At 40.4% G+C, this 14,282-nt stretch overlaps 1 protein-coding gene across 1 annotated transcript in view; it reads right to left on the bottom strand.

Annotated features, from left to right (window-relative positions):
• Nucleotides 1–7,559, bottom strand: part of LOC134529939 (solute carrier family 41 member 1-like) — a 95,100-nt gene extending 87,541 nt beyond the window's left edge. The window contains exons 1-2 of the mRNA XM_063364486.1: nucleotides 7,548–7,559; nucleotides 5,979–6,242 (exon numbers count right to left, since the gene is read on the bottom strand). Of these exons, the coding sequence (XP_063220556.1) occupies nucleotides 5,979–6,242; nucleotides 7,548–7,559 (276 nt within the window). The remainder of the gene's footprint in view (nucleotides 1–5,978; nucleotides 6,243–7,547) is intronic.
• Between the last annotated feature and the right edge of the window lie 6,723 nt (nucleotides 7,560–14,282).

Genomic DNA, 14,282 nt, shown 5'->3' with positions numbered 1-14,282 from the left:
CAGGACATTTCCGTCTTTCTTATGTTATTGATCGTTTAAGATAACTTCAATTGTAGACGTACTCTTAAATTGAACCACTGAATTTAATTTAAAAAAAAGGGGGTTGTCTGTAAAGTCGGTTTACGGACGATAATTTTACGTGATAACCTCATTAGAAAACATTGATGAAAAATTGCATAGGTACTTTTTAATTTTCGAATATGATTTAGTTTTTGCAAATTTAATTTTCATAATTCGGCTAAATATAATCACGAACAATTAGTTATAGAAATAAACTGATATCAAATCAATGTCAATAAATTGTTAAATTGAAATGACGAAATTGGACAAATAAATCAAATTTTTTAAATTGCTGCTTTTAAAAAGCCCGCCTTAACCTGTTTGATATTATAGAAGATTTTCTCGCACGGTGGTTGGCCGGTTCTTGCACGCTCGGCTCAAGCGGAACGTGGCAATGAGTCATGCTTTTTTGTGCGTGCAGCCGGCGTTCATCGATTTATAAGACGTTATCACGTCAAAAATGAAAATTCTGCCAACAGGCTTCGTGCTTATGCTAGCGAAACTCAATACAAAATCAGTGACAGATACAAATAAAAAAGCAAACAGTGGGAATCTTAAGATTAAAGATTGAAGTTGAGCTGTTTTAACGAATTTGCAGTAAAATTTCACAGGTTTTGTGCGGTTTTAACTCTAGTCTCAAATTTAGGTTGCAGGTTAGACTATAAACCATGGTATCTTAATGCTCATCATGGCGGTCATAAATGCCCTTCCATTCCAACGTGTTCACGATTCCGTGCCAGAACTTACAACTCTGAGGAAAATGAGCAAAGAAGGGGCAACAGAAACGTTCTGCCTGAGGTTAACAATGCAATAGAGTTATCTTTATACAGAACATTCTAAGCTACAGTTACTAACAGATGGATTTGTTGCAGGAACAGTTGTCGAGTACCAACAAGCCACCACAAATTTTTCTCTTTGATGTTCTTGTTCCCTGCCTTTTGCCAACACCCGCATACTCGTTCCAGGTTGGAAACAAAGAAAGAAAAAATAACCAGGAACAATCGACGGTCCAAATGACTACCTAGGACTGCGGTTGAATCACTCGCCAGAAGGTTCCTGCTTCGCCGTGTTTGCAGAAGAAGATACCGCGAGATACCGCGTGGTGCCTTGCCTCGTGCGAGCTCATCCAAGGTCACCTGCAGAGCTGCCATTATCGTCGTTATTGTCCTGACATGCCATCTAGTCCCACAGCTAAGTCACGGTCATTTCGCGCGTTATTTTCTCCCCACTCTTCCACACACAATCAGAACAATTTCGGCAGCTGAGTGGCCAAAACGAAGGCCAAAAGCTATTTTTTCTTTCTTTTTTTTTTGGGATTGCCTCAACACTCCCTCTTAATGTCTTCTGGGCCGTGTCAATAAAACTACCGTTCTATCAATAAAGTAAAGCCGTTCGTCTACTCAGCTACCGGATTAATCCAAGACCTTTTTTGCTCCTAACCAGAATCCACTTACAGAGAAACTAAAAATGGTACGTCTTTTTTCTACAATTAGGAATGCATGGTCAAATTTGAGGATTTGTTGGCTAGCCCAGATGTCATTAGAGGTAAGTTCGCTTCTCTGACTTGTCTTCTCAGAACACATGGCGACTTCTTATGTTTGTCCTTACTGGACGGCAGTTTAACTCGTGTAACAAATAACCGAGTACGCCAAAAGAAAATGACTAACCACGCCACTTTTATTCAGTGAGATACTTCGTGCTACATTCACGCAATTTAAAAGCTGAAATTAGAGAAAGTTTTATTTCAAGGCAATGTTACGGGTCAAGATATTCTTTAGCCCCGGTTGGCGGAACACATTTTTAACACGTTTGACTTGCATTCCGAACCGTTTGTGTTCGAATCCTAGTACAGACAACCTTATTTCAGTTTAAAAAACGTTTCGCCAATTATTATTATTTTTTTTTCAAAATCTGGGATGGTTTGTTATTATTGGCCATGGAAAATTCCTTTACCAAAATCCCTGGTTTCAGTTGGCCTATGTATCCCATTTTTATGACCCCACTGTCGAAGAGACGTTAGCGAAGTAAAGAAAGTTGTTTACTCGTTAATTATATGGGCTTGAATCATGACTAGGGCCATGCATATTTCGCGAAAAGATTCCCAGACCAGCTGAAATTTAAAACACTGTATCATCGTCCGTGTTTCGTGACTGGGTGAGTTTCTTTCAGGTGCATGTCGATTGTGACAACACCAATCACATGAAGTCAGTGCGGAATCAAACGCGTCCTGAGCGGCTCGGTAAAACAAGGCGACGACTTCTCTCGCAGACGGCCGCCAATCACAAGGAAGAAACCGCTGGTGCGGATATACCTTATTGCAGTCTAATAGACGTTCGGGTTTTTTCGCGAAAATTGCCTGCCCCTAATCATGACCAATCAGTAGAGACCTGCAAAATTCGCGGAATCATTCGGTGATAGGCTAGAATTCAAACACATATATCTCATAGATAATTTTGCTATTGGCTTACTGTTCATCTGAACGAATCTCAACCACTTATAAACCCTCAACCAAAGAAGGATCGAATCACAGACAAACCAGCTGAGACGACTTACAAGTCGGCAGCCAATGAACTTGCGTTATTTGCCCGAGTGTACAGCGGTATGTGAAGTCTATCTTGAAGGCCATCGAAACCGCAAATTTTGCAGGTCTCTACTCATGACGTGTTTGATTCCGCACTGACTTTGTGAGATTGGTGTTGTGACAATCGACATGTACCTGAGAGAAACCCACCCAATCACGGAACACAGACGGTGCTACATTGTTTTGACTTTCAGCTTGTCTCGGAATCTTTTCGCGAAATATGCATGCCCATATTGAGGGGTTTGCCACGCCTCCATTAACTTCAATTTTATTATTTGTTTGTTTTAACCTCCTTTTGTAACAGTAACGTCGTTTTAAATTGATTTGGTATTAATTATGATAGATTGTTTGGCACTTGGTCCATTCTCGCCCTGAAGCTTGATTAAAACAAAAGCATTACGGACATTCGCGGCGCTGCGCGTGTGTGTGTTTCCGCGAGCCAACACCGCGCTGCGCGCTGAGCCTTATGACGTCATGGTGAGGCGTTAACCTGCGACGGTCTGCGGCTGGCGAGCGTGGAGACGGTGCTGGCGGCTGGTGGAGTCGACTTCGGCTCGCGGGTGCAGGCGTGTTGCGCCGCTGCTAAAATGGAAAGGCTGTTCCATTCACCTACGCATCGACCAGTGGCCAGCCCGGGTTATCGTCCAACATGCTGCGCGACTACAAGTAAGCCTCGACGCAACCGTTATTAACAACCAGAGACCGGGTTGGTTTTTCAAGGAAACAATAAGCAGAGAGACTTGAGTGATCATAAACTTAAATTCATATCTTGCTAGCATCTTGAATCGTAATGTGGCGAATTAAACTCTACTACTTTTTCTTTTACGCTACGTGAGAAATTACGTAAACTGCAAGCCAGACTTAACACGTTGCTGTGGTGCGGGATGTCAGACTCGCATAATAACGCCATAACTAGAGACCGGTTTGACCAAAATATTGGGAGTGTGCCTAAACAACTTTTATAGACAATTACGTCATCCAAGATTGTAATCAACGGACCTGTTAGGGAAAACTAATGCTTTCTTAATGTTTGTAAAATTACCCGTAATATGGTGGTTGTAATGAGGGATTACATTTGATGTATTTTTTTTTAATGCGAGATCTAGATCTGCAGATGTGTGTAAATGGTTCTGTATTCAATGTACCAAGGCAATGCCAAGCGGGAAAATTAAATAGTAAACAGGCAGTGATGCTTTCAATTATTATTCAGTTCATTTTCTTTTGCCTAGGTACCGTACTTCTCACTGCATTTAGTTGGTACTCCCTTCTGCGATCTCCGACTTCAAACTCGAGCGCCTTAAGTAAGGTAAGTATGTTATCCTTAGAGACCCGTGAATTTCGCGGATTCATTTCGTGTTATGCTAAAATTCAAATAATTATACCTTAGTGCTGCTTCTGTCATTGGTTCTCTGTTAATCTGGAGGACTGAAGGCCAATTAGAGACCCTCACTCATAGAAATGTCGAATAACAGGCCACCCAGTCGAGACGACTCACAAGTCAACAGCCAATGAACAGTTGGCATTTGCCCGAGTGTGTATAGGATATTGGAGTCTATCCTGGAGGTCATTGAATCCGCGAAATTCACGGGTCTCTGGTTATCCTTATCATCTTTAGGTTAAGAGACACGAGTTGAAAGACTTCTCGAGTTTCACCGCATCCAACGTGAGAGGTCGCAAGTTGGAGTCGCCGAGTGAACTTGGAGTTCGTGGAGCGAAAGGCTGTTTCGTGGCAGCGAGGTCGCGTGTGTGTCCCCGGCACTTAGGCCCGGCGGCACGTACTGCAGAAGGTTGATTCTGGCCGTTTCTGCGGAGCGCTTTAAGGGCACGCTTCAAGGTCGCAGCTGTTCATCACGGTCGCTAGGTAGCGCTCGGGTGCAGCGGGCAGAGATATGACCGAGACAGAGGAGGGATTGAAGCTATTGTTCAAGTGGGAAGCGGAGGGGGGTTATCGGCGTGAACACGTGGTCATCCGCTGTTGCCAGCTCCGGCCCACTGAGGAGAGCTGGGGGCTGCAACTGGCAACAGAGCCGTCAGAGCTTCATCTCTGGGAACCTGGGACGGCCGGACTCTTCATGCGGCATAGCATAGAGCAGGAGATGCATTCAGACAATACGATGCTGATGACCTAACATTTTTTTTCTTTTTTAGCAATAATTCTACAACCAATGGTCAATAAAACTGCTACTCTTTTCTAAGTGCCTGAATGGATAATAAGTCAGGTTCATCTTGCAAATGCATTTACATGTATTCCGTCAATGTATCTCATGTCACGTTGAAGGATGACATGCATCTACGAGACCCGTCACACAAGCCCCGTCACACGTATTAAAAAAAAAAAAGGTGGCTCGGTCTCGTACAGGTGATGATATTTAATATTCCTTCAAATTAAAAAAAAATACAATTATGTGTGTTTTTTTTAATAGGTATCTTATTTAATTCTCGGTCTGGTATATGTCTCGATGACCGTGCGGTCAAAGGCGTATGTTTCCCAGCCCAGAGGTCCGAGCTGTCATGGTTCGAATCACCGTTGTTCCAATGTATTTTTCATAAAAATTTAATTTAATATGACGATAAGGACCACAATAAAATTGGCAGGTAATGGAACATCGACCTTATGGGCATGAGACAGAGCGTTGCTGGCGCTCTCTAGGAACAAACACCAAAAACAAAGATGATGGAATCCTAAATGGCAGCCTCCTGCAGAAGACAACAAGATGGCGACTGTAACTAAAAGTGCAACATTTGGTGAGTGGAACATTCGATTTGGAGATGACGGAATTCAAGATCGAGTAAAAACAAAATGGCGTAACCAAAATGACCACCAGGGTCAAGGTCAATGTAAAAGGTCAAGGTCAAGACCATTAAAGATGGCCGCCGTGACGTAAGAGGTCGGACGGTCATTGACCCCATCCTCTCAATCCTCACCCACCACCCAGGGACCTATATTAGTGTCGTCACTAAACCATTCTATATATTATAATTTAATGCCTAAAGTTAATAATAAAAGCTGCAGAAAATAATCTAAAATGGGAATGACTACAACTTAAAAATATACTGTTAATATACACTATGTTCTTTGAAAATCTCCCAAAGTGTCACATATGAGAAAAACTGTTGAAAATTTTATGGGGTCTTCCGATTATTATCGCTCCCCCTTAATAGCACATGCTTTAGTGATATCCTGCACTAGGTGGACTTGTGCCCGGGGACTCTTGAAGCTGTGGGAGGTGATATACCTATGGTGCGACGACGGGCCACGCGGAGGGGGAAAACAGGAGTCCCCCGATAAAACCCCCGGCCGCAAGCGACGTCGAACACGTCGCCCGGGTATGATGACCTGGGTTCGAGGCCGCGCCGTCGGGAATGGAACCAGGAACCCCGAGGTGCCTGTGCAGTCCTCAGGACCTGCAGCGTCCACCATCGGCACGCAGGGTCTTCGGCACAGTGGCCGTTCAAGAGCGATCTCCTTTCGTGACCACGGACCTGTCTGGTGGTCCTTGTTGGAGACTTTTAGGTTGTCGAGCGCAACGGGGCACAACCTGCCCCCGGCACTATGCCCTCCTCTATCGTTGACCCTGTCCTTCTTCTCATTAACCTCTACCTACACATCCAAACACACACAATGAGTTCTGAGCGCTCCACGAAGATAGTCGAGAACATCGAGAAGAACCTAGCGGTCCATGACAATGATTTCGGATGGACACAGTGCAAGCAGGCAATTTAGGATGGTTTTCTGACTTTTTGCATGTCAATTTTGAAATCAGACATATGATATATAATACATATAAGAATAATGCTTCTTTTTCTTGTGTTGCAATCACTTCTCCCGTGAAATACTTATAATAGTGGCCTTGAAATGCTCTCAGTTCAGTTTCAAGTTTCGAACAGGAATGACGCAGCGGCCGCATAAGGCATCATTTTCTCACCGTTACACAACAGATTCTCACGTGTACATGTCGTTCCAGCCCACCAATAGAAATGCACATAACGTTTCTTCGACATTGGTATCGTCTGTCGGTTCACGCGAGGTAAGATCGTGTGATCGCAACATGCGTTGGCGCAAAGTTTAACATGGAATACACGTGTAATACGGTGAAGCGGAGCGATCAGTTTCGGATAACTAAAACTTGTGCCGAATTCCAACAAACAAATGAAATGGCCTTAGTGGACTTCAAAACAACTCTTTAAATTTGTTCTTCTAGTTTTAAGTTTTATGGAGGCGGATAGAATACAGTTAGCTTCTAGAAATCCCTCACGTTAAATCTGGGTATGATGAAGTTAGCACTAGAAGGTGGCAATGTAAATGCAGAATGAATTCATAACTAGTGAGAAAATTTAACAGCTCAGTTGAGAATCAGCTTGACTACGTTTTATGGAACTGTAATGCTTTTGTTGTTGAAAACGTAATACACGTTACACAATTTTTCTTATGATTGTGCAATAAGTATGATTGAATGGGTCCTAGATATAGATATAGTATTCTGACGTCTTTCATTTGGAAAAATATTATGTGGTCTTATCGCTCCGCTATTTGATACTGACAGACAGACAAACTCCCGCTGTAGACGGAGAATTAATTAATCTTGAAGTAGCTGTCACTATAATACACAGTACTCTACATGACACTTGTTATCGTGGCAACAAACATGACACGATTATTTTACGTCGTCTCTGTTCTACACTTGAATCATACTCGCGTGACTCAAAAAGGGTGCATCCTAAATGCATGTACGATGACTTCCATGGAAATTAGAGTTTCGTGTCAAGATGAACCTGGTTTTTGTCCTCATCGTAACAATGAATACTGAGATAAAGGTGTTCTCATTGCACGATGCGAAGTTGAGACAGTGAGCTGAATTAGTTAGAGCAGGTGTTCCTAAGCTTTTTAAGTTCGCGGTGCACTTACAGGTTCAGTCATTTGTCGCGGCGCTCTAGTCGAAATATGTGTACAACGTCAAAAAAGGATAATTAATATATTTTTATTTATTTATTTATGACGCTAGGCACATAAATGAAAACAACCAAAATGTGAGGATCACATGGGTATATACATATATTAGAACTGACACACAAGAATATATTGATATTACAGACAAATACAAAAAAGAAATTCTGAGGCAATTTAATCAGTGTGACGGGTGAGCTTGGTGAGCCCCACACATGTTTTCAGCGCGAGATAAGGCTGACACTACCAGTTACATTTCTTGCTCCACACTGATCTTGGAGCGATATTTGCACTTCATTACAGCTACTGATGAAAATCCGGCTTCGCATAAATTGGATGTTGCAAAGGGAATAAGAATCCCTATAGCGTTTGAACTTGAGAGATATTTATTTTTGACCGTTATCAAAAACTCCATTAAATCGGAACAAGCGAATTTTTGTTTTAAGGCTGTTGTCACAAGAGATTTCAATGAGACTCTCTTCTTCTTGCGAAGTGAATTCTGAAGCTTGAGCATGGAAATAACCTTGGATCCACAGAAAATTTTCTACATTGTCTTCTGCATAGTATTTTGCAGACCATTGAGTGAGATTTGAAAAGTGTTCTGTGAAAAGGGACAGCAAGTCTTGTGAGAAAACGAGCTCATTATAAGCCGCGTATTAATGCAATTTTAAGGAAAATTCTTTACTACCATCTTCTTTAATTTCTCTTATCCACAACTACAGTTTTGTCATAAAGGCCGCAATTTCCTTCAATAGTTTCAAGATGTGCGTGTTATTGCATTGCAGAGAGAGAGAAAGAGAGAGAGAGAGAGAGAGATTCATGGCATTCAGTTTGTCAAATATATTGCACAAATATGCTACTTTTAGCATAAAGTCTGGCCCGGCAAAGTTCTGGAGTTTTCATGATTTTCCTTTCGCAGAAACCTGAGAATTTCTTGATGTAACTCGAATGCACGGGATAAGACATTTCCACATGAAAGAAATCGTGAATTTCAGTAGTATAGCACGGCTATGCGTTCATCTCCTATGTCCATGCATGTTTTTTGAACAGTATGGATGTCAGCGCTCAGTTTTTATGAAGTTTACTACGTCTATGACACATACTAATATCAAGTTCAATTCAGAGCTCATCAACTTCGATGCAAGTGTTTCTCTATGGATGATGGAATGGATACATGTAGCACGGGGTACTTTACTGTGAATAAGCTCTTGTAATCCTCCATAGCGGCCAGACATTGATCGAGCACCATCACCGGTACATACACCGATACACTTTTCCCAACCTAAATCAATTTCTGTTATAAGCTTGTCAAGAATTTCAAACAGGTCTTGAGCCTTTGCGCTTTCAATTATACTTTTGCAGAGCAGAATGTCTTCAATAGTAGTATACTACAAGCCAGAAAGCGAAAGTAACAAACAAGTTGTGCATCTATATTACTGTCAGTAGCCTAATTAAGTTGTAGACCAAATTCCTTGCATTTTAAATTATTTTCTCTATTTATTGCACATTGAGATCCTCAACTATATGATGGATTCTTCGACTAATGTTGTTGTTAGTTAAAGGTACCTTGTTAGATAAATATTTCGCCGATTTTCCCACCAGAGAGCAGTCGGTAGAATAACCTCTTCTGCGATGGTGTTAAGTTTTTGCACTTCACCAACCTGTATGCCATCTTGAAATATGCTAGCAGTGCGTTGCTAGGTACTGGGGCTTTGTGATGAACACTTATTTGTTTTTGTAAATCTTGAAACTTCCTACTAAAAAATTCGTGAGATTTTTCAACCACGGTAGGGTGAATGGCCTCAAGATGACGTTGTGGCTTACTTGGGAGCATACTTTTGGGCCCTAGAATTTTCAAACAGAGCACCCAATGCTGTCTCTCTCTTCTTTGTTTACTTCTACTGGAGTAAAGCCAAAGTCCACATAGCTATCATCGTATTTGCGATATTTCCGCTTGTTTGTTCCCCCCCCCCCTTCCTTGACGAATCTTGATCACTCTCACTTGACCTATCGACTTGCTTATTTAATAGAAATATTTACATTTTGCGTCTGATTTTTTACAAACACAAAGCGACACAATCGAAACATTCGCATGAGGTTTCCGTCAGCTCGTAGGTTGGCCCTCCTGCTTAACTAACAGCCCGCGCGTTCAGCGCATGTAAACATTGTAAATGAGCTGATCAGAGATCGCAGTTCTTATGGCATATTTTGGAGGCTCCAGGCGATGTGCCCAAATAAGCTGATTTACAATGTCTACGTCTGCTGAACGCATGGGCTGTTAGTTAGGCAGGGATGCAAACCTACAAACCCAATACAGCCCAAGCTGTGATTAGCTGTTAAATGTATTTCTTCATGCTTGTTTACAGTACAAACTGAAGTTGATGGTTTGGCGTCATCCCACTCGGCAGTGTCAGGAGTAGACATTTCAACTGATTCAGCACTAATGGTGGAATAACATTGTGGCAATGAGACCTCTGACGACTGGCAGTGGTAGAGATTCTGCTCAACAGATAACGCGAAGTTAGAAGAATGTGTTGAGAATGCATTAGAAGTTGTTGTGGGACACACTTTCGAAGGTACTGGACATTGATCTTTTAATGTGTCATGGAGGTTCTTTTTCTGTGTAGCAGAAACACCTTTATGTCTAAAGAAATTCCTGATATCCATCTCTGAAATAAATACAAGGAAATTTGTATAAACCCTTAAATAACATGTTCAGTACTTAACTTCAGAATGTTTAAGAGTATACTTGAACCTCGATTTTACAAAGCCCGGACTCAACGAAGCCGCGATTTTGCGAATACATTTTTCAGGAACCATCTAAAATTCGGAAAATTTGACACCAAAATATATTTAATAAAAAATAAAAAACGCTATGAAAACATATAAAAATATTAATTCTAATGCACAGCGTATTCATATTTTAAAGCAAATACAACAGCCATTTACCGTTAGTAAATATTGTATAAGTTATTGCGGCATCAAACACAAAATCGAAAAGAAAAAATGGACTAGGTAGCCTACACTTTATTTGTCGCAAAGTACGAAATTTTTCGATTGAAAAATTAAGTCAAGGCCGTAAAAATATTTATTTTACCGCAAATGAACTATTCTCAACATTCCTTACCCATTCCAACATTTACAGCTCGTGAGCATAGCAATTGAGCTTGAAACCTTGTGAAGCGTGAGAGAAAGAAACGACATTGAGTAGCTACTTCCTCTCCTTTCCGCTAATCTACAGAAACCCATGCCATTATCTTGACATGTGTCGCATTCATTACCTTCGCTACATCGGTTTCCCAGTAAACAACGCTCAAAAATGGTATAAGTGACGCAGCAAGTAGACGTGACGAGCGGATTTTCAACTAAGATTTTTTAAACTTACTATTAGAGTCCCGGAAATTTCGCGGATTCCTCTGGCCTCAGGATAGAATTCAAAGTTATAGGTGTGCTCGACCCATGTTTACTTTCCCATTGGTTGATTTCTTAGCGAGAACATTTTTATCCTTGTTATTTGGCACTACCTGATTAGCTTACTTCTCTCCTAGCTGGACATCGTTGGCTCAAGGTCGTAGAGGGGCGTGTCCAGATAACTGCGGTCCAATCATGAACACAGTGCGACAGAGTGGAAGTTTGCATTCTAGCTTGCGACTAAATGAATGCGCGAAAATTCCGTGGCTCTACTTTCCATACAAACAAATAATTCCCGATCGCTATCACAACTTCAAGGGCTTCTCGCATTAAAATGTACTGTGTTTTTAATGAATGTCTGTCGTTACAGAGCAACGTTTTTCTTCACAAAATAAGCCTATGATTAGAGACCGGAAAAATTCGCGGATTCCTTTCGAGACAGGCTGGAATCCAAACTCGTTTAGCTAAATGCTGCGTCAGTGATTGGACCGCAATTTACCTGAATGACTCTGAGCCAATGGCAAACATTCAACAAAATAAGTATCGAATCATAAGAATCTCAGTAAACAGGTTTCCCGAGTCGGTAGCCAATGACCAGGTGATAGTTGCCCGAGTACATAGAGAATCGTGGAGTCTATCCTAGTGGTCATTGAAACCGCGAATTTCTGAATAGAGGTTCCTAGTTCTTGCTCAATTTGTAGTCTTCCTTGTTGTTCTTGTTTGATCGGTGTTTTGATATTTCTATTGATACTCGAATGTATAATTTCCTGTATTGGAAGTAATTTATGGCGTTAAAATGGGCTGAATGCAATGCTTTGGGTGGTTTCATGGATTGTTCTGTTTTGACTAATCGTCGGTTTTCGTGTTTGTGGTCGCTGTTGTGTTCTCTAGCGACGATTCACCTTCCAGGTTTTTTTAATGTACACTTTGCGCAAGGATGCAAGCTTACAAGCCATCGAGCGCCACTGCTGCCACCTGTGTATTCTGAAAGAAATTTGACAGCTGAAACTTGATACATAGATTCGATGTGAAAAAGTGCACAATGTAGGTTCTCGATCGTAACAAACATGGCGATGAAAATCTTGCCCTAGGGACTTAGAATTTTCTGACGGTCTGCTTCATTATTAGGTGCATGCATATTTCGCGGAAAGATTCCGAGACTATCTGAAAGTCAAAACAATGTAGCACCGTCTGTTTTCCGTGATTGGGTGGGTTTCTTTCAGGTGCATGTCGATTTTTACAACAACAATCACATGAAGTCAGTGCGGAATCAAACACGTCCTGTGTGACTCGGTAAAACAAAGTGACGACTTCTCTCGCAGACGGCCGCCAATCACAAGGAAGAAACCGCTAGTGAGGGTATACCTTGTTGCAGTCTAGTAGACGTTCAGGTTTTTTTTTTTATCGCGAAAAATGCCTGCCCCTATTCATTAGTTATCCCGCCCTCCCCTTTTAAAACTTCGAACGCCTCGATTCTGAGAGTTGCACTTTTCGTCTCTCGTTGCGCTCTGATGCCGACCAGCCTGCCGGCTGCGAGGAAGTTTCACTGGAGAGAAGCAGGTTGTTGGGAGGACCCGAAGTCGCGCAGACCACTGACATGTCATCGCCCCGTCGAGACAGCTACGACGCCGCGCAGGTGTGCTGTGGTTGGCCACTCGCAAGCTGACAGAGGATGCCAACTGTCAGCATGTTACCTCTGGAAAGTAGGATAGGCTCTGCGCTCATAAACTATAGAAATTTTAACGTTGATTTTCCCCTCCGTGGTTCCTAAAAAAATCATCTAAAAACTACGGTAAAAGTTCGGTCACTCAGTACCTACTCACGACAGGAAAAAATTCTGCTTGATATTATATTTTATTTGTTAAATATTTCTGAGGTCATCATAATGGGTTTGGCCATTAGAATACATCCCAAGCATCCAGGGAATCAAGGAACCTTGGGGTTTTTTTAATCACGAATTTAACCGTTCTTCTTCCAGAAATAAAAAAACTTAAAATTGTCTAGAAAATTTCATTTTCACGAAATTATAAATCTGCTTTGCATATTTTATTTTGCGAAAGGATTAAAACAAGTTATTATATACCATTAGTAACCGTTACTTACTAAATGTAATTTGTGACTATGTTACGTTTTAAGGATAGCTACATTTTGATATAACCATTATGATATAAAGTAAATATTCAATAAATTTTAAATGTGAAAATACATAACTACAAAATATAAGTTTACTATTAATACATGATAAATTTTATAATGGTTTAAATAAACTGTCTAAGTGTAAAATTAAAACAATTTCGTAATATTTATCAAGCATTTATCTTGAAGCAGATTTACAATAGGTTAATAATTTTTTTTTAAATATGCTGTTTTGCTTGATTGACAAAGGGCAGATGGTTGTGCAAAAACTTAGACTTAAGATTTGTAACATCACTACTTAAACGATGGTTTTAAGCCTAATATTTTTAAGGAAATTCGTCTTTAAGAATACTTTCTTGACTCAATAACTCCTTTTGAACTTAGCCTACATATCTTTGAAATTATTTTGTTTAATTTCAACTCTCAGAAATTTTACTAAGCCATATTAATGTAAATTTGTTGTATTTGTCAATTTATTTAAAAGTCATGCACTTACAAAATATTTAGTAATTACATCGGAGGAAATTCTTTAATCGGTCACAATTGCACTATAAAATGTCAGTTAATTTTTATTCGAATGATAAGCTTTAAAGTTTATCGATAAATATAAACATATTGAGAATTATTATTTTAAAGTTTGGCATGTATGAATTTTAAAATATTATTTTTCAAAAAATTAGTTGGTTGGAAATTTATTAAAAAAAAAAATGTAGAAAATTTGTAGTTTCTTTGAATGACAATATCAGCAAGAACTTAAAACGAACACTTTTTTTAATTTAAATGGCTCCATATAATTTTTGTCAGTTGCATAGCTGTATGAATGTGTTAAGGAACACAGATATTTTGAATGACAAAATGTCAGTGGTCAAAAGACTGCGTTTATTTGGATTCTTTGCCACAGAAAACTAATTGCATTCAGATTTTGAAATGAATCACACGATTTCAATCAACGAAAAGCTACTCACTAGAAATACAGTTGATAGGCTAGCACCGTGCTTAGCAGACTGTTTACACTTGGCTCACAGACCCGGGTCGATGTAGCTACCTGAAAAACACCAGAAAGAATTTTCCAATTAGTGAAAGTAATTCTTCATCTGAATACCTAGACACAGTTCAGTTCCAGTGTTTTAAATATATTATTTTTCTCTG

This window comes from Bacillus rossius, chromosome 2 (assembly GCF_032445375.1).
Source record: "Bacillus rossius redtenbacheri isolate Brsri chromosome 2, Brsri_v3, whole genome shotgun sequence".
Taxonomy (NCBI): domain Eukaryota; kingdom Metazoa; phylum Arthropoda; class Insecta; order Phasmatodea; family Bacillidae; genus Bacillus; species Bacillus rossius.
The sequence above is the reverse complement of the archived record's forward strand: the minus strand, read 5'-3'. Positions and strand labels throughout refer to the sequence as shown.